This window comes from Lethenteron reissneri, chromosome 33, assembly GCF_015708825.2.
Source record: "Lethenteron reissneri isolate LAM-NWPU_2019-01 chromosome 33, ASM1570882v1, whole genome shotgun sequence".
NCBI classification, from domain to species: Eukaryota; Metazoa; Chordata; class Hyperoartia; order Petromyzontiformes; family Petromyzontidae; genus Lethenteron; species Lethenteron reissneri.
Window position 1 is genome coordinate 14,511,288 of NC_083811.1, and position 19,031 is coordinate 14,530,318.

The following is a 19,031-nucleotide window of genomic DNA, read 5'->3' on the forward strand; positions in this document are numbered from 1 at the left end:
ACGGCCGCACCAGTTTTGAGGAGGTCGCGAGTGGTACCTGGGGACAGTGCAGCCATGCCCTGTCTCCCGGCTTCCACTGTAGCACGTGCGCGCGACCCAGTCTGAGCCGCTCATTAGCTTTCTGACGCATGTCGGAATTTTGCATGGCCGCATCCCGCGCCTCTGTCAATTTTGCAAGGTTAAATTTAACATGGTCGGACAATTTAGTTTTTCCCTGCGGCGCGGGGATCTGCAGCTGGGCCCGAACAGGTGGGTCAGGTTCGCGGCCATACATGAGGAAGAAGGGGGAAAATCCCGTCGCAGCATGGGGGGGCAATCTGTATGCTGCGAGGACCCCTTGAATTTGCAAGTCCCAATCGGTCTGTGAGTCCGAAACCTGCTGTGACAACATAGACGTGATGGTTCGGTGCAGACGCTCGACCATCCCGTCAGTTTGCGGGTGATAGGGAGAGGTACGAATTTTTTTCGTGCCCAGGAGCTCACAGACCTGTTGGAGCAGTTTGCTGGAAAAAATTTTGCCCTGGTCGGTCAGCAGCCGCTCCGGAGCACCTTTGTCCAGGACGTATCCCTGGACAAAGGCCTCCACGATGGCTGCTGCCGACTGGTTGGCCAGGGGCCAGGCCATAGGCCAGCGCGTGAAGTACTCCACCCCGGTCAACAAATATCTATTTCCCCTGGGGGTGGCGGGGAATGGGCCCAGAATATCCAGCGCGACAAGTTCGTTCACTCTGGAGACTCTGATAGACTGCAAAGGCGGGTTTGACTCCCGTGCTGGTGGTTTTCGCTGCGCACACTGAGGGCATGACCCCAACAGATCTGCCACGTCCCTCGTCATGCCCGGCCAAAAAAAATCAAGCTGGAGCAAGGCGAGGGTCTTATGGGTCCCCAGGTGGAGGAGGCGCTCATGAGCGGCCCACACCACCTTACCCCGTAACCCCGAAGGGACCACCAGCCGGTGTCGATGGGATTTCCTGTCCCAATGCATCAGCAGACCCATGATCATTTCCCATGCGTCGGCATCACCCCTCCCCCGTCCAGCCTCCCCGACGCGACGACGCAACGCGAGGAGGGAGGTATCCTCCATCTGCAAGCGCCCCCATTCAGTGACAGGCAACCCCAACAGGGAATCTGATCCCTGTTGTGCGATCGAATTCGTCATCGACGCTGCGTCGTCTGCGGCCGCCAAGACCGGAACAGATATTTCAGCCGGATGCCTGCAACGACCCGACCCCAGGAGGCATGCGCATTCGGGGGTGGTTGGCATGCGCGACAGAGCGTCCGCATTGGTGTGGCAAACGCCCTTACGGTACGTGGTTTCAAAATCAAAGTCCTGGAGAACCTCCAACCATCGAGACAATTGTCCCGATGATTGTTGAACTCGCAGGGCGTACTGTAGTGCCGCATGATCTGTACGGACGGTGAAACGCTGACCGTACAGATATGGCCGGTACTGTTGGATGAAATAGACAATTGCCAACAGTTCCCGACGGGTGACACAATATCGTTGCTCCGCTGGAGACAACACCCGACTGCCATACGCGACTACCCTTTCCACGCCATCAACCACCTGGGAAAGCACGCCCCCAATACCTGTGTTGCTCGCATCGGTGTCGAGCACAAAGGGTTTAGAAAAATCGGGGTAAACCAAGGGAGGGGCTTTAACCAGAGCGTCCCGAAGGGAGCTGAAAGCAGCCTCCTCCTCCTGTCCCCAATGGAAGCGGACCCCCTTTGACGTCAAAGCGTGTAGGGGCTTAGCAATTGTGGCAAAATCCGCGACAAAGCGTCGGTAATATGACGCGTTTTGGCGGGATCGGTAGCAATACCTGAGCGTCCGACGATGTGCCCCAAATAACGCACCGATTCGCGTAACAGATGACACTTTTGGGGTTTAAATTTCAAATTAGCAGCCCGCATTTTGAGGAAAACCGCCCGCAACCTCTGGAGATGCTCGTCAAATGTTCTGCTAAAGACGATAACGTCATCCAAATAAATTAAACACGAATCCCATTGCAATCCAGCCAAAACCAATTCCATCAATCGCTGGAAAGTCGCCGGCGCCGAGTGGAGTCCCATCGGCAACCAGTTGAATTGGAAGAGACCGTGCGGTGTACGGAATGCAGTTTTAGGCTTAGAATCATCGTCCAGAGGAAGCTGCCAGAATCACGAAAGCAAATCCAATGTGGAGAAGAATCGTGCTCCCACCAAGGCGTCCAGCGATTCGTCAATCCGTGGGAGCGGATATGCGTCGGCAACGGAAATTTTGTTGAGGCGGCGAAAATCTACGCAAAACCGCAACGAGCCATCCTGTTTCTTAACCAGGACGATCGGCGCTCCCCACGGGCTGGTAGAGGGAGAAATGATGTCAGCGGCTAACATGTCATCAACAGCCGATTTGACATGGTCCTTTTCGGCGGGACTTAACCGAAAGGGATTTTTGGCGTATTGACGCACTGTCACCCGTATCAATATGGTGACGCAGCAGATGGGTACAGCCTAAATCGAATTTGTTCTGACTGAAAACGTCGGAAAATTCGCGCAGCAGTGTTTTAAGTTTTTGACGCTCTAAATCCGACAGGTCCGTCGATCCCGCACAAAGCGCCTCGAGCCACCCTTCATCGGTGTCCAAATGTGGATGCGGCAGAGGGACAGTGCCGACGTGATTCGCGACAGGTTCCTCACAGGGCACCGGCGTTGTGTGAGCAAGCACGGTCCCTTGAGGAACTACCACTGTCTGCGACCCCACATTGAGGACCGCGATGAAAGGGTCCCCGTCCCCTTTTACGATGGTCTGGGCCGGAATTAAATGAGGTCCGCTAACTCCGGCCCTAGATGGCCCCAGCAGAATTCCCTGGTCCCCAATGCCCTTAGCAAAGGGCCGACGAAGTTTGAGAGGCACCAACATTTGTGCCCCTGGCGGTACGCGAACCGTTTTGACGACGAACGCCGGTACTGTCGCGAACGCCGTCCGAGCCGCAGTAGGGGAAGGCAGAAACGCCATGCGTCGCCCCGACGGGAGCTCAATGCAGCCCTGGTCTATTAAAATACGAACCGGCATTTTGCCCAAGAAGTCCGTCCCCAGCAGGCACGGAACCGCCAGCGAGGAGGAAACAAAAATCGGGCCGGACAATTTGATATCACCGATACAAATTTGGGCTCGAATCTGTCCAATGATGCCAAGTGAGCCCCCGTTAGCAGCATAGAATGGGACGTTAACCGGCAGTAAAGGACGGCTCTGGACAAGGAGAATATTGTAAATGAGTTCCGAAATGATGGTCGCCGATGCTCCTGTATCGACCAGAATGCGCACCTCAACCCCGTCAATGTGTCCTACCACGGCCGACGAGCCCGACGACGCAGCCACAACGCGATGGGCCAACATGGACCACTGGCTGGGTTCGATTTGAGTCCCCATAGTGGTGCATGTTGGCCCGACGGTGCGCAATGTCGGCCCCCCGTTCGTTGCGGTGTGCGAGTGTGTGACGGGCATGTGCATGGGCCAAACATGAGGGGTGCCGCAACTCGCCGGGTTATGTTGATGGAGCTTGGGAGGAGGAGGTCCGGTGTCCTGTCGAGGCATCGCCCCGCGCTGCCGAGGAGAGCGGCACCCCGAGGCGACATGGCCCCGGATGCCGCAGTTGTAACAGCGCGGGAGCGCTGGCGGCGATGAGGGACGGTCGGAGCGGCTCGACCCGTCGCGGCCCGCCCATACACCTGCCCTCTGCTGCTGTCGATGGTCGACGGCGTAAACGTCCTCCGTCGGGAGGGCGGCTGCAGCCACCGCACGCCCGGCCGCCGTTCTGCTGGCCTTCCATCGCTGCGACAGCAGGTTGGCGTGGAGGAGCCACGCTGCCTGGAGGGAACCCATTTCTGTGTCCTCCTGTGCAACGACGGCGATGTCCAGGTCGTCCGCCAGCAGGAGGATTTTTTCCGTAACCATCGCGTCCACACCTTCGTCGTGCCATTCGAGGGAAGGCCGTCTTCGCCAGCGCCAGGAGACTCGTACGATACGCGAGGGGCGACTCCTTTGCACCCCGCTGGCGATCATAAAAGCGCTGCCTGCATTCCGCTGAAGGTCCGTAGACCGCAGCCAGCAACTGCAGCGCCATCTGAAGCGTGGAGCGTTTTTCCTTGGGCGCCGATGTAAGAGCGGCGAGGGCGTCGCCGTCGAGGAGCGCCGGCAGCGCGCAGAGCGCCTCGGCATCCGACCACTGCGCCATTTCCTGGTGCGCGAGGAAGCGCCGCTGGAAGCCGCCCCAGTCGCCCTCCTCGCCCACAAACTCTTTGAGCGGGGGCAGCCGTTGGTGCAGCGCAGCGGTCGCCGTGGAAGCTCGCACTTTGCTGTCCCCGTGAGTCGTCTGCGCCTCGGCGCGAACGACGGATGGCATCGCCGGTCGCACCAGTGGTGACGCTCCGTCCGCTGGTGATGACGCGGCAGCCCCTGTGAGGCCAATGTCGGACCCGAGGTTCAGGCCGGCCACGCCCTCAGCAGCTGCAGCGGCGATGGCGGGAGATTCAAAGTTGGCGTCCGTTGAAATGGCGGGAAGGCGCGCCGGTCGTCGGCTATCCTCGCCCCGTGGCGGTCCAGCAGCGCCCAGCCGTGTGATGTGTTCGAGCGTGGCGGCAGCAGCGTACAGCAGCTCCGCCAGCCTCGCGTGAGCCAGCCTCAGTCCTTCTGATGCCGGCTCCCCTTCATCCCGACGTCCAGGTAAGGATGCGTCCGGCCCCGGCTGCTCGATGCCTCCTGCAGCCGTCTCGGGCTCCACAATTTCAGCGGTGTCCTCAGCCTCCGGTACCCCGGCTCGAGCTGTCCAGCGCGTGTCCATGTTCGTGGTCGTTCACTTCTGTCACCAGATGTAGTACCGTTGAGGACGCTTGGACACTCGGGGTTGAGGCACACGTATTTATTCCGCAACAGTGGTTACAACCGCGGGCATACAATACTAGAGGGGGTATTGGCCCCCTCACCCGGCTAGCTGGGAATACACTGCTAGCTATCTCTAACCTACCTCCTAGTCCTCCACTAAAGAGCTAGGGGAGGCTATCTGGCCCGACACTGGCAAGTCGGGCTACGGTACCCGGAGTCCCAGAGCACTAACTCTGGTTCTCGGGACCACGCCGCTGGCTCGGTCCTGCGCGGCCCTGACAAGGGCGGCGTCCCAGTGGAGTCCAGGGCTCTAGCTAGACGATCTTGGGTCTTCACTCCTTTAGCTGTAACATTGTGCCCCGAGCCCTCCGGCTCATCCCCTTTTATACCCCAACCCTCCGCTGAGGGGTGGGGCCCCCCGGGGGATAACACTCCGGGCCAGCCCCCCAGGCTGCCTGGTGCGGACGTCGCTGCGAGCACCTCCCCGTGTGCTCACGGAGCCCCGCCCACTGTGTTTGTTTCCCGTGTGATCCTATGTATACAGCCCCTCCGTAACACCCCTACACATGTATGGGTTCAACCGTAGCTGATTTCAGATCTGTGATATTAAGGTTCACACGGATATTGTCCCCTCAGACAAGTACAGAAAGTTTACATTTCCTTTCCATTCACATTGAAAAAGAAAAAAATATTCATGGAAAAATGTAGATGTCGTGCACATCATATTGGTCCATTCGCTCTTGTGTTGTGTATTTTGGGCCACAGAGACAATAGCATATCCAGCTCAGCAGCGATATTTACAACCAACATTGTCTTTCAGGTGTAAAAGGGAACACAAGTCACATCAACGTGAAGGCAATTGAATAGTTACAATTATAAATCAGGTTTAAGTAAAAAAAACTGGTCATTTTATGCACACAATGCCAGCTCTCCATCATCCTAAGCAATACGTTATGCAATTGAAGTCTGAATTTTCAATGTTTTGCAGTTAAACTGCTTTTAACTCAAACGAGTGTTTCACCTATTTAATACCTACATCATGTATTTCTCGAGGTTATTTTTAATCATTAGATATTTATAAAAGTATATAAATTCCAAAAAATATATATACATAGCAAGTAAAAGTTGTGCTAAATATTTCCCATGGTATGCGGGCATCACTTGCATTCAATTGGCATTTACTACGCGACTTTTTGGACAAGTCGTGATGACTATATTTTCACGAATGACTTTTATCGCTAAACAATTCGTGACATGTGCCTTCAAAATGAAGATTGCGATGCTGATGAAAAGACACAATGGGTATCTGTGCGTCTGCTCATTCTCAGAGACTCAGTGAAATACGTTTTTACCAGTTCGTGCTGCCGCTTTGCAGTCTTTAACATGTTCCATTTATCAGTGACAGTGGTGTCACTGACAAATGAGATGTTAAACACTCTCATATTGCGTTTTTTAATGCAGCGATCGCAACGGGGCATTTCACTATAGTATGTATAATTCAAACATGATTAATTTATAGGCAACGTGATTCACTTAAAGTATGTACCATATAGTGAAATGGCATAATACTTGTAATTGCAAGTCATATCAGGTTTTGCAGTAGCAGATATTATTTTTTCTCTCTCATATTCATTGCAGATGACTGCATATTATTCTCTGGAGAAAAATGTTCTGTAATGCAATTTAAAGCACATGACGTTCTCTTGGGAAACAACAAAAGCCTCCTTGTGCACTCCACACTGTGGCTAGGGTGGCTGTAAGAAACATGATTTTTACTTTTCTAAATACAGTGAACTGCGTGATTACAATGGCAATACTCTGGCCTTTTATTAAATTAGTAATTATGGATGTCAAAAAGGCACCTCTCTTTGAGACACTAATCAACCCAGGTTTGTGGGAGTTTCAATGTCACGTGAGAGATCCATTGGGGCATTTTCAGCATCCGCGCTTTGTATTTTGTATGAAGTTGCTTGGTTTGACACTGAATGTAATGATGGAGACGCGTGTCTGTTGCCTGTCATGAGCACGGATGTGCCTCGTGCAGCCAAACCACACTGGCCAACAGCACGGGCCTCCTGCTTGAATTAGGATGCATGGGCTGTTATCCTCAAATCCACTTCACCCACCTGCCCAGCCGTGTCCAGGATCTCCATGGTCACTGGTTCCTCATCAATTATTGCTTGGTGTCGGTAGGTGGACTCTGAAAAAGGTAGCAATAAAATATCACTGATTTACAAACCACCTCTTCACTGTGCAATTACATTACCAATGTATGTATGCATGTTGAACTTCTTTTTCGCACCGTACATAGCCAACCGTTCTAATTGGAGGTGCGGGGGGACAACAAACTAAACACAAAAAGCGATGGTGAATGGTGATGCAAGGCCTTTAGAAGAAATGTAATAATATGTAATCCCACAATGCCTTGTGAGCATTATTACACCTTTTGTATTTGGCTCTTCAATATCTGCACCTGCTGCAACTGTGTGCATGTGTGGTACCACCATTTTACAAGCGGTGGTGGTGGGGGGGGGGGGGGACTCACAGGATCCATAGGGGGCTGGGAGACAAGAGAGGATGAGAGAGTGGGGTTAGGGGGCATGGCTGAGGTGACTACCATGATGTTTACTATGAGCGTAGTGAACATCGTAATTCAACGAAACTATGTTGCATTTATATATATAGGAAGACAAAGATCCCCCGTATAGCCTTATCAGGCTGTTGAGACAAGTGCTGTTAGTGAGCACATATGAAGGCCGGCACAGCACACGAGGGGGTGGGTGGCCAATACCACGTCTGGCCGCCTTTGTCTCCCCCAGTGGCGATGTCCACACACCACACCAGGTACTCATTTGAGGCTGATTCGACCTAGGGGAGGCCCAGGACCAGTTCACAAAATCGTCACTGGTGTTGGTTGTGAACGGGAATCAAATTCGGGTCACCAGGTTCATAGTGCAACTCGCTAACCATTACACTCCTGCTCCCCACTGTATATACACACATATCAACAGCAACATGTATGTGTAGTGAGTTCAACTGAGTCGCAGACGTATACTTGGAGGCAACACCTTTATTTAACTCCAACACAAAAGGGATAACTTTCCCTTAACAGAATAACAACCTGTGGTAGTGACCACCAGGCTAACTCCACTAATTACAACGTAACTAGTTACTACGGACCGGGACCACAGCTCGGGTCCAGGTCCACGTGTTGGAGACTCGTTGATCGGGGAACGTAGACGAAGGTTTCTTCAAGATGAACAACAACAACCCTAGTCCCTCTCGGGACCCGGCTTATATTCTCTGCGGCGTGACTGGCTCCGCCCTTAGCCACGACCACCTTCCAGAATCCTCGGGAAGGATCTGGATGCTAACCACGTGACCACCCCGAGCCCCCACTTGGGCCTCTTTGTAGACTTAACTGGTCACGTGTCCTCTCGGGTGAACCAAAGTGCCATGGCCTTTAGAAACCTCATCCTACAGCTGGCACTCCCATACCCTGTCCTGTGTGGTTGGCACTGGACGCCAAGCGTGGTGCCATCTAGCGCTCACCGAGCCCCTTGAGGGCCGGTACTATACCCACACCCTTGGGGTATCCGCGATGTCGTTACTCCGCACGCCGTGCCTCTCTCGGGCCGGCACCGCACAGTGACATCCCGCGATGTCACTACATATGTGTTAATTAGCATCGTCATCATCATAGCTAGCATCATCCTTATCAGCCATGATGAGATAAAATGATGAGATACAGTGGTTAGAGAATGTGGTGCATCATCATAATTTAAGGTAAGTTAATTAATAAATGTAATACTTTAAAATATTTTATGGATATATGTTGCACTTCTTTCACACCATGTACAATTTCGCACTGACTGGTGTTCTGGGTAATAACCTGAGTGATCACTCCTTCATATTTGGGGTGAGATCATCAGCCAGACCCAAAGCTCCCCCTAAATTGGTTGTGAAGCAGTCCATGAGACACTTCAGCACTCAGGCATTTACTAATGATGTGCTTCACTCGGATATTGACAAGATCTGTGATATCCCCAACCTGACTACAGCTTGGGAGACCTTCAGGTACACGTTTCTCCAAATTCTTAACAAACATGCTCCGTTGGTTAGTTTTTAAACTAAAGGCCCACAATGGTTTGATTCTTTGATTACTAAGCTCATGAAAACTAGGGACAAGGCTTGGGCATTTGTTCAGAAAAGTAATTTGGTCAATGACTGGCTAAGATACAGGATTTTAAGGAATAGATGCGTCAAAAAAGTATGGCATGCAAAAAATGCCTACTTTTCCTCCACTCTCCTGGAATCACATGGAAATGCCAGGATCTTTGGGGAAACAATCAAATGTATCGAAAAGGCATCCAAAACAGATAATCTGCCCGTTGAGCTTAACCAAAATGGGGAATATTTTTCAGAGCCCAAAAAAAGTTGACAATTTTAACCTTCATATTTCTGAAGTTGATAACCTTTTTGATAATGTATTGGGAGTCACCCTGCTCATGCAAATTCCTACACTCCTGTCCAAACATTAAACGAATTTAGTTTCCAGCCAATCCACAAAAGTAATGTTCTGAAACAACTGTCCTACCTCAAAGGGTCCTCCTCTACTGGAGCAGATAGTATTCCCATCTTTGCTCTGCTAACTGTTGGTCACCTAATATACAAACCTATAGCCCATATTTTCAACCTGTCCATCAAAGAAGCATCAGTACCTCTAGAATCGAAACATTCCTATGTTCGTCCACTTCACAAAGAGGGCCCGAAAGATGATCCACATAACTACTGACCTATCTCAATTTTGTCCCCGTTGATGAAATTTTTTGAAAAATTATTGAACTACCAAATTAGCAGTTTCCTGTCCGACAAAAATCTATAAAATCTAAAACAATCTGGGTTCTGAAAAAGATACAGCACCACATCTGCTGCATTAGACTCTCTGAATCACATTTACAGTAGCCTTGATAATAATCAGTACTGTGCCAGTCTTTTTCTTGACTTGTCCAAAGCCTTTGATACAGTCGACCACAACACCCTGCTAAGTAAACTAAGTTGCATCGGTTTCTCCAAACACGCAGTAGAATGGTTAAAAAATTATCTCTTTTCTCGCACCCAAACTGTATTCACAGATGGTTGGAGGTCAAACAGTGTCAAGATAACAATAGGGGTTCCACATGGTTCCATCCTCGGCCCCTCTTGTTCTCTCTTTATGTCAATGACTTGGGCACTGACCTGGATCATTCCAGGGTAAAACAAAAATTTGCAGATGAAACGATACTGATTACTGCTGGCCGCTCTCCAGATGACGTGATTGCTAAGCTCCAGGGTGATTTCAACAAACTACAACATCAGCTAGTTGCTCTTAAACTAGTCCTGAACAATCTTAATTTTAGAACTTTCGTGACTGCAGGAATTATTATTTGGTTCTTTCGGTTAAGTCACGTCTAAAGATAAAATAATAAATTAAATTAAATAATAGCATACGACGTTTCGATTGCAACACAAGCAATCATCATCAGGTATAATGAAATAGCGACATAAAATCTAACCAGAAAACTATAGACAGACATATTAGCAGACAGATATCACCAACATACATAGAGAGAGCAACACAGGTAACAGAGAGGGGTGATCATCTCTGTGGGGTGGCCTTAAATAGACAGAGGGGGGAGGAGGCAGAGAGAGGGAGGGGGTTAGAGAAAACATTTGCATATCAATGAGTGGACAACAAAACAAGGTGCTGCAAGTACGATGACACGGCAAGCAGGCCTGAAAATCAGGAGGACAAACTAAAATTCAATAACCTAGTAAAATATCGAAATGTAATGTAATACAACACAGAGGGTCGGTCAACACACAATTAACGCATAGCCTGGTTGATTACGTATTTCAAAGATTGCTAAGTTAGAATTTAAGTGTGAACATTCCAAAGAGAGGAAACAGGCAGAGAGAAGAGAGAGAGAAAAAAAGGATAAGCTTAAAACTTCCCCGTAGAAGTGGTTCAATCTTAATTTTAGAACTTTCGTGACTGCATTTTAACCTATTTTGATATCTGTCTGCTAATATGTCTGTCTATAGTTTTCTGGTTAGATTTTATGTCGCTATTTCATTATACCTGATGATGATTGCTTGTGTTGCAATCGAAACGTCGTATGCTATTATTTAATTTAATTTACTATTTTATCTTTAGACGTGACTTAACCGAAAGAACCAAATAATAGTCCCGAACACCTCCAAAAGCAAGGTGCTATGCTTCTCACCAGGACTAAAGCAGGAAGTAATTTTTCCCTAATTATATTCATTAAATAATTATCAAATAGAACAAGTCGAGATCTATAAGTATCTTGGGGTCATCCTGGATTCAAAACTGAATTTTTAAGATCACATTGATTATATTGGTAAAAAGAAAAAAGTTAAAATTGGTTTTCTGTATCGACACAACCACTGCCCCCCCCCCCCCTATGTTCCGTTTGGAATTGATAAAAGCTACCATACTGCCTCTACTTGATTACTGTGTCATTATGAGATCGCTTTTACCAGTGGCAAAATATAGTAGTAGGTTTTTACCCTTTTAAACTGGTACCAAACTGACACCTTTATTCAAGGCATCATGTTTGCAATAACCACAACACAAGTAGTGGTTATTGCAAACATTTGGCCATGTTTGTTTGTTGTATTACGGAGTTAGACTGATGGCCTTAATCTAAGTTGTCTTGTGGTTGTTGTTGTTTGACTTGCATTCCACCGGAATTTTTGCACGCAGCGTTGGTGTACGGTGCTTTTTCTGGAAGATTTAGCTGTTTTTCCTGGATTTTTCTGTTTGCGCATAGTCACTTTAAGATGTTTTCTTGTTCATGTTTTTTGTTATTTATTTGTTGTGGTTGCACCCGATTCAAGCGCTCAATGGCTCACAGGGCTATACCAAATAAATGAAACTGAAACTGAAATGTAGCGAACCATGCTAATCGTAGGTGTTATTATTATAATTTTCATATATTTATTATGCTCAGAAATTTGCTATTTATAAATTTGCTATTCATGAACATCCCTGGAATGTATCCCTTGCTTATGAGGGAATACTGTTCGACCAGTTTCTGGTTTACAGATGTTTACTTTTCTCAACACGAAGCATGATGAGATAATGATAACACGTATTTTTTTACTTTAGAATATGTCAATGTTCTTCTAATTTTCTGTCCGCAAGGGGTTTTAAGTGGCAACCCTACAATTACACCATTCACTGTCCCAAGTCTACCACGGGGAGTGTAAGCGACAGCCCTTCCAAACTCCCTCCTTTCGCACCACCCACATTGCACCACTTATAATTAAACCACACGTTGTACCATAAAATCCACTTAATTTGAGATTTTTGGATTCTAGTAAATAAAGAAAAAAAATATGAGTATAATATAAAAATATACTATGTTCTATTTATGCGATCTAATCCAAAAACCTATATTATGGATAGTGGTCGCGAAAGCCTACTATGTGTAAAACCAATATAAAAAGCGGGTGACACGACGCAACTTTTGTTTGGTTATTTCTCTCGTCTCTCCAAGGCGGCAGGTAAAGAAGAGCAATGATTTATCCTCCGCCCCTTCACCGAGCATTCATGATGCCACCATGAGCCCGCCGCACATTAACTACGATGCAAGACCGTTGACGGTCTTCCCACACCCACAGCATTACCTTCTTGCTTTTTGCCCATGATGGAGAGGAGGCAGATTGTTTAAAATCCTGTCCAACTGAGACTTCGCGTGGCCACACACCAGGCAGCTTGGTAGCTGTTGGCGTCTCGTTACGCACGATTGACATGGGGCGGTGGAATCTTGCAAGACCGGTAGTGTTCAGTTTCACAATATTATCCACGAGACGATTTTTGGATCAGATCGCGTAAATATAAATGTCGTTAAAATGGTAAATGCTGTGGGTTTACTCTCCAACACACCGGTGTTCGTGTTTTGTTTACATGACAACCCTTACTATTGGCTGTGTCGGGTGGTGGCGGGGTTAATGACACATTTATATTCATGCGATCTAACCAAAAACCTCTATTATGGACATAAGTGGTCAATTTGCTGCCATTATTTGAGATCACTTGGGGTTTTATGATAAATATAAAACTTCCCAAAGAAACCTACACGTCTACTTTGGAGTGTCTTGATTCCTGTGTTATGCCAGAATTGGGAATGGATGCTGGCATCATTTGGATATGGGATTATAGCCTGACTTGATGACCCCCAGTTCTGACTTCTAACGAATGCAAAGTGGTATTATAAGTAAACAAGAGTTGAAACATGACATGTCACTGGGCAAACCAATTGTATAATGATGATGATGCGCTCAGTGTGTTTCAGCTGCTGTGGAAGCAACCTGCAATACCCCCTCCAGCGAACAAAGAGACGTAGCCGCACGATGAGCTTTAGGGCTATAAAATGTTTGCATTATGCAAAGCCATTCATTGCTCTTTCCATATTATATCAAATCTCTGCTGTATTTTTTACACGTGATCTTCTCTTTTCCAAGTTTCCAAAAGAGGATGGAGTTAGATTTCTGGTTCCATTTCCCCATGAAGATCTATAATTATTGATTCGTTGCACATTCATTCCATTAGACCGCCACTCCAAAATATAAATTACATATTATGAGGAGCAGTGGTAATGATCGTGCTTTGACGAGGTGTGGTTTTTACGGTTACTAGCCCTGTGGCACAATATGAATTGGTCATTGTAAAGATTATATTATCAGGCACTCTTTTTTTAGATGGTATATAAGGATACACATATTATAAATGCCCACAACAATATAAATTATGATGCACGATTGGCATATACGTGATTCTGAAGTCACTAAGATAGCCGTTAAGTGTTTTAATGTTGAGAGCATAAAATGTAGCTTCAATATCCATTCTAGTCACATGCACGAAAAACAAAGCAGTTGTTGGAAAGTGATGTCATTATTAACTCTTCAATTATTAGTCTTGATTAACACAGGAGCACGAGGAACCATTGCTTGGTTGTGGAGTACAACTCTTGCCCCTCCAGCAGAGCCGGCTTCCGAGTGGGCATGGAAACGAGGCATTCGTGTTTAATTCGTTGCCGTCAACGGGTGAGGAGCCCATCATGATAACCTAGTCTTTTTTGCAGCATTTAATATCCGTTGAACCTGCCTCCAAGTCGCCATTTTCTTGACCAGCTGAACAGGCTTTATGCCAGAGCTTATCCAATGCATGCATTCACTTAATTATAGCTATCATGCATCCCACACACACACACTGTCTCTCCCCCTCACATTCCTCCACCCCTGTCATCTTAATAGACACGTTACTCTGAACTAATATAAAAAAGCCATGCAATAAAATGATACATTAATTAAAAAATAACACACAAATTACTTACCCAGTGTAGGATCATATTCCCAGATAAATCTCTTCGTTAGAAACCGCACCACCAACGCTGTAAAGAAAATACAAATGTCATGAAACCTACTGAGGAGAGGTGAGCATAGGATACTCGCACGGCAACGCTGCGCAATGAATACCACGGACGAGGTGGGGATACGAGGACTCGGTGGGGTAAAAGGCATGTCTGTCCCGGTGCTCGTGTGTCGTCTGTTCAGCTGCCACATATGCGTTGCCACAGAATGGGCCCATTGAATTTGGTGGGATTATTCATGGGTGAGCCATAATGCAGCCAGTTTGAGCGTGGGTTACAGCGTGGGGATCGAGCTTTGGATCAAGCTTGTCGGGGTTGGAGCATGGGATCGATCATGGGGTTGAGCGTGGAATCGAACTGGCTATTATTTTCTGTCAATTCCTGGTCCATAACTCTCCAAATATGAGCCACCACATGCCCAGGGTAACATTATATTACATGACGCACCTACTTTATATTATACGAATGCATCCCTCCATATTTCATGGACTCATTCTATTGCGTCACAGCGCCAATCTGCATCTCAACTTGATTAGGGCTGATGTAATTTATCTTAGCACCTGGACAAAAATAGCCTTTTACCCCGTGTCGACGTCTCACACCATCTTAACTTACATGGCATGTGCAATGGAGTCTAGCACGAAGTATAATTGAAGCACACATCATGCAGGACTCCTTTACACATGCATTGTTAACTAGCAATTGTTATGGTAATGCATCAAAAAGTGGTCATGGCCCGAGTTTTTCAACAAAATTCGGCTTTCGAGGATATGGGATTTATTTGGCGTTCAAGATTCATGTATTTTTTTTTTATCTTGACATGATATTTTGAATGTCAACGCAAATTCCGATTACGTTTGCACCTCTCCTGCTACGTTTTCTTGTTTGTTTAATATTAAAATGTTACTGCTTATCAAAAATTATTAAATAGCATTGTCAGAGAATAATCTTGAAAACGAAGAATAAACAATTTTTTTAATAAATTAAGAAAATTAGAATATGTATGTTAAATGACGCGACATTGGTCACTTGAGCAATGTAATAAAGCATTATTTGGTATGATGGGAAAACACCAGATGACAGGAATATTGATCCATTCTCTGTGATTGATTGATGGATTGTTGTTGGGCTAGGCTGACATCCGTGGTTGTTGAATAGAGGCGAGCAATATCAGCGTTCACCCTTTACAATTCACACTCGTGACGACGTCCAACTGATGTAAAAAAATCGGTCTCATGTTATGGGTGATAAGAACTCAGTAATGTTTTGCGCCATGACAGAAGACACCGCATACACGTGGAGCAATGGAACATTAGCAGGGTACACACAGGATGAGGGAACATGACATTGATATTAGCATTCAGTGGCTGTGATCTCGCAGTAAATAGAGAATGGCTGCCGGTGATGATAATTGTATGCCAAGCTGTTAGCTAACAAGAGGCTTAAATCGACACAATTAAATACTGTCTCTGTCTGAGCTAACGATCTTACAACATCCCATTCCGCAAATTGTTCAGAAACATTAACATTCGTGTCGCATATGTTTAAGGATAATAATAATAATAATAAATGCCAGACAATTGGGATGAACGCAGGTTTCGTCCGTACATAATTCGATATTACAGTATATAATGTCCCAACACGAGTGTGGAGCGCGGAGTGGTGTAGGGCTATTAGCGGCGTGCGTATTGATTCGGCGCGGATCGGCCTCAGGGGGTGAACAACGGCTGATCATGGGGCAGTCGTTGCTAATCTCTGCCCCGAGGCGAGAGAGGCACTGAGCGGCCACTTTGAAGGTTGCGTGCACTGACATCCTGGCGCGGATTGTCCGGCTAATCTTACTTATCGCGGGTACTTGTCGTCCCCACAACGACGCCTACGTGGTTATTTCCCGACGTTATTCTGCAATTTTGCATCAAACTAGGAGGACCCATATCAGTTCACAGGCATTGATTCAAGCACGCCTGACTCCGGCTGATGAGATGTAGAAACTGGTCCAGAGTTTTGCTTTGAACCAATGGTTGAAACAAGCCTGACTGCCGATGAGGCATTGAATGTCAAAACCAATTCAGAGTTTTGCTCATGTTGAACCAATGGTTCAAACAAGCCTGTCTCTGCTGACGAGGCACTGAATGTCGAAACCGGTTACCAGCGTTTGCTTTGCGTTAAACCAGCTGCTAACCAGATACTCCCAGAAGGCGGCGTGGCTGACGGGATGTGTACACAAGAAATTGCACGTATTATTTTACGTGGCGATGTCAATTATAGAAAGGAGGATGTCTCCTCCGTTGGTTTGTGTTCTTCTCCTGGCTGCGAGTCGCAATCGCACGGACCACAGCGTGACCGGCGGATTCGCCTGGAAACTGTTAGGCAAGTGAAATCAAATTCCCCATCCACTTTGATTCGCCCCCCCTACCCCCTAAAGCATTGCCGCTCTATTCAAGCCTACACAGGGGTAGCAATTGAGTTGCTGTGTTCGCTACTCATTCCTCTAGCACGCTGCTGCTCCTTCACTCCGTGACGCCGATGCACGGACACGCTCAGCCGCGGCGTTGCTTCTAGCGTCGTCGGCTCAAAGACTCAACCGTGAAGCGACAATCCCCCCTCCTCCTGCTCCTCCTCTGTGTAACGCGAAGGTCCGACTCGTGGTCGCGGCACTACGATGTTGATGATGACGACGATCTCTGTGCGGTTTGTGTCTCGCTTTCGCGCGCCGTGTGAATCCCGCATCGCTGTGCGGAGAGCTGAACAACACGAAGCGGGCGCTCCCTCTCCTCTCGCCCCTCTCTGTCTTATGCACAAAGCCCCGCACCGCAGGGAATAGTTAGCAGCAGCAGCAGCAGCGAGAGGATGTACACGCGACATCATCATCACCAGCACCATCATCATCATCAGCAATGACAATTCACGTACCGGACTTTCCGACGCCAGCTCTCCCCATCACAGCCAGCTTCACGTCACAATTCTTAGCCATGCTCGCCGTCAGACAGAGGCGGCAGACACCCGCGATGTTTTCGAAGGCTCTCCCTCCCCCCTCTCTCGCTGCCTCCACTGTCTACTAGGTAGCAGTAAACTCTTGACTCCGTCGAGCAGCAGGCGGACGCATGCTGTTACTGCCGCTGCTGCTACTGGTGCCGGACGAGACGAGGAGTTCAGCCCCCCCCCCACCCCCTCTGTCTCTCTCGCTCCGTCGCTCTCCGTCTCTTCGGGAGCTCTCGCATCAGGCGGCGTGGCCCCTGCACGCGGCCGCGTGGGCCGCCACGGGCCGCCCACGCAGCAGCAGCAGCAGCGGTGGTGCTCTCGGCGTGCGCCCCCCGCGGCTGCTGGAATCCGCCGCCGCGGTGCTGGTGGTGCCGGGGAGCGGTGGCGCAGTGGTTGGCGCTACGCTGCGCCAAATTGAATACCCCGGCCACCCGGGGTTCGATTCCCGTTCACGGTCAACACCGGTGGTGATTATCCAAAGCGGTCCTGGGCCTCACCTTAGGTCGACTCAGCCTCGAATGAGTATCTTGTGTGCGGTGTGTAAACATCACCGCTGGGGAGACAAAGGCGGCCGGGCGTGGTGCTGGCCAACCACCCCGTCGTGTGCCTTCATAGGTACTCGCTAACAGTACTTGCCCCGACAGTCTGTTAAGGCTACACGGGGGATCTTTGTCTTTGGTTGGTGGCGGTCGGTCCAAGCTTCCCCCCCCACAAATCGCTGCCTGCGGAACGAACTGCGCTCCAAATCGGAGGAACCGGCCTTGCGAACAAAGTACATTGAAACGTCTATCGGTGTCATTTTCCTTGCAGAGATAATGACTTTGTGATTAAACAATAATGGGGGGGGGGGGGGGCCTTTGCACCAATGTCTCACGTCCTAAGTTGGCTTAGACATTGTGAATGTTTAGAATTGGGGGTTTACGGAACTGCGCATTTGCAATTGTTATAACAATTGACTTATTTATCCAGGAATGCCAAACTGAGTCTTTGGGCAATTTTTTTTGCAGGATCCTGCATTGTGTTTTTTTTTATTTTAAGATGTATTCAGCCAGTTAACGAGTGGTTATTTTGCAACAAAATGCACGCGCGCGACGGGGAGACACTCTATCCCCAGTGCAGATGTTGGACCGCACAAATGTTGCATAACTCCCTTCCCGTGAGCGTCGAGGTGCTCCACAGGAAAATTTGATAGAGCAAATGTGCACGAATCTCCATCTATCCCTTCTGATTGGGATACAGTGTTTACCCCTTACACGTGTGGGTTTCCTCTGGATGCTTCGGTTTACTCCCACATGTATTGACACTCAGTAATTGGCCAATAACATCTGAACGTATAGAGAACCGCAGAGCTTGGACAATGTGTTGTCTCTGGCTCACTCCTGCTACCTTCCATGGTTCCTCCTCGCTCCCCTGAGTCGTTCTCTCTCTGCAAGCGTGGGCGAATGCTGTTCGGCGCATTAAAAGTTGAAATTTTTCATGAGCGTATTTTTGTATTCATTGGAAACGCATGCGGTCGTACACGTTCCTGCCACCTAAAGTCTTGATTTAAAACAAAATTAGACATTACAAAAATCCTCGACCGTATAGAGAATATACCGTCACGTTAATATTACACAAAAACAAATCAGCAACTTTCACAGAGGTATGCACTCAGATTATGGTAGGCCTAATGTAAAATGTTATCTGAATTTGGGTTGGGTAATACTATGGACATATTATTAGCAGATGCGGGTACCTGATGATGC

The 19,031-nt window shown here is 48.1% G+C and overlaps 1 protein-coding gene across 2 annotated transcripts in view; it reads right to left on the bottom strand.

Moving 5' to 3' along the window:
• RERG (RAS like estrogen regulated growth inhibitor) overlaps window positions 1–18,056 on the bottom strand; it is a 30,739-nt gene extending 12,683 nt beyond the window's left edge. The window contains exons 1-3 of one of the 2 annotated variants that reach the window (XM_061564681.1): window positions 17,218–18,056; window positions 14,269–14,325; window positions 6,991–7,064 (exon numbers count right to left, since the gene is read on the bottom strand). In XM_061564681.1, the coding sequence (XP_061420665.1) occupies window positions 6,991–7,064; window positions 14,269–14,325; window positions 17,218–17,278 (192 nt within the window). In that variant the 5' untranslated portion in view covers window positions 17,279–18,056. The remainder of the gene's footprint in view (window positions 1–6,990; window positions 7,065–14,268; window positions 14,326–17,217) is intronic. The other variant, XM_061564680.1, reaches the window with a different exon arrangement.
• Window positions 18,057–19,031: the final 975 nt, after the last annotated feature.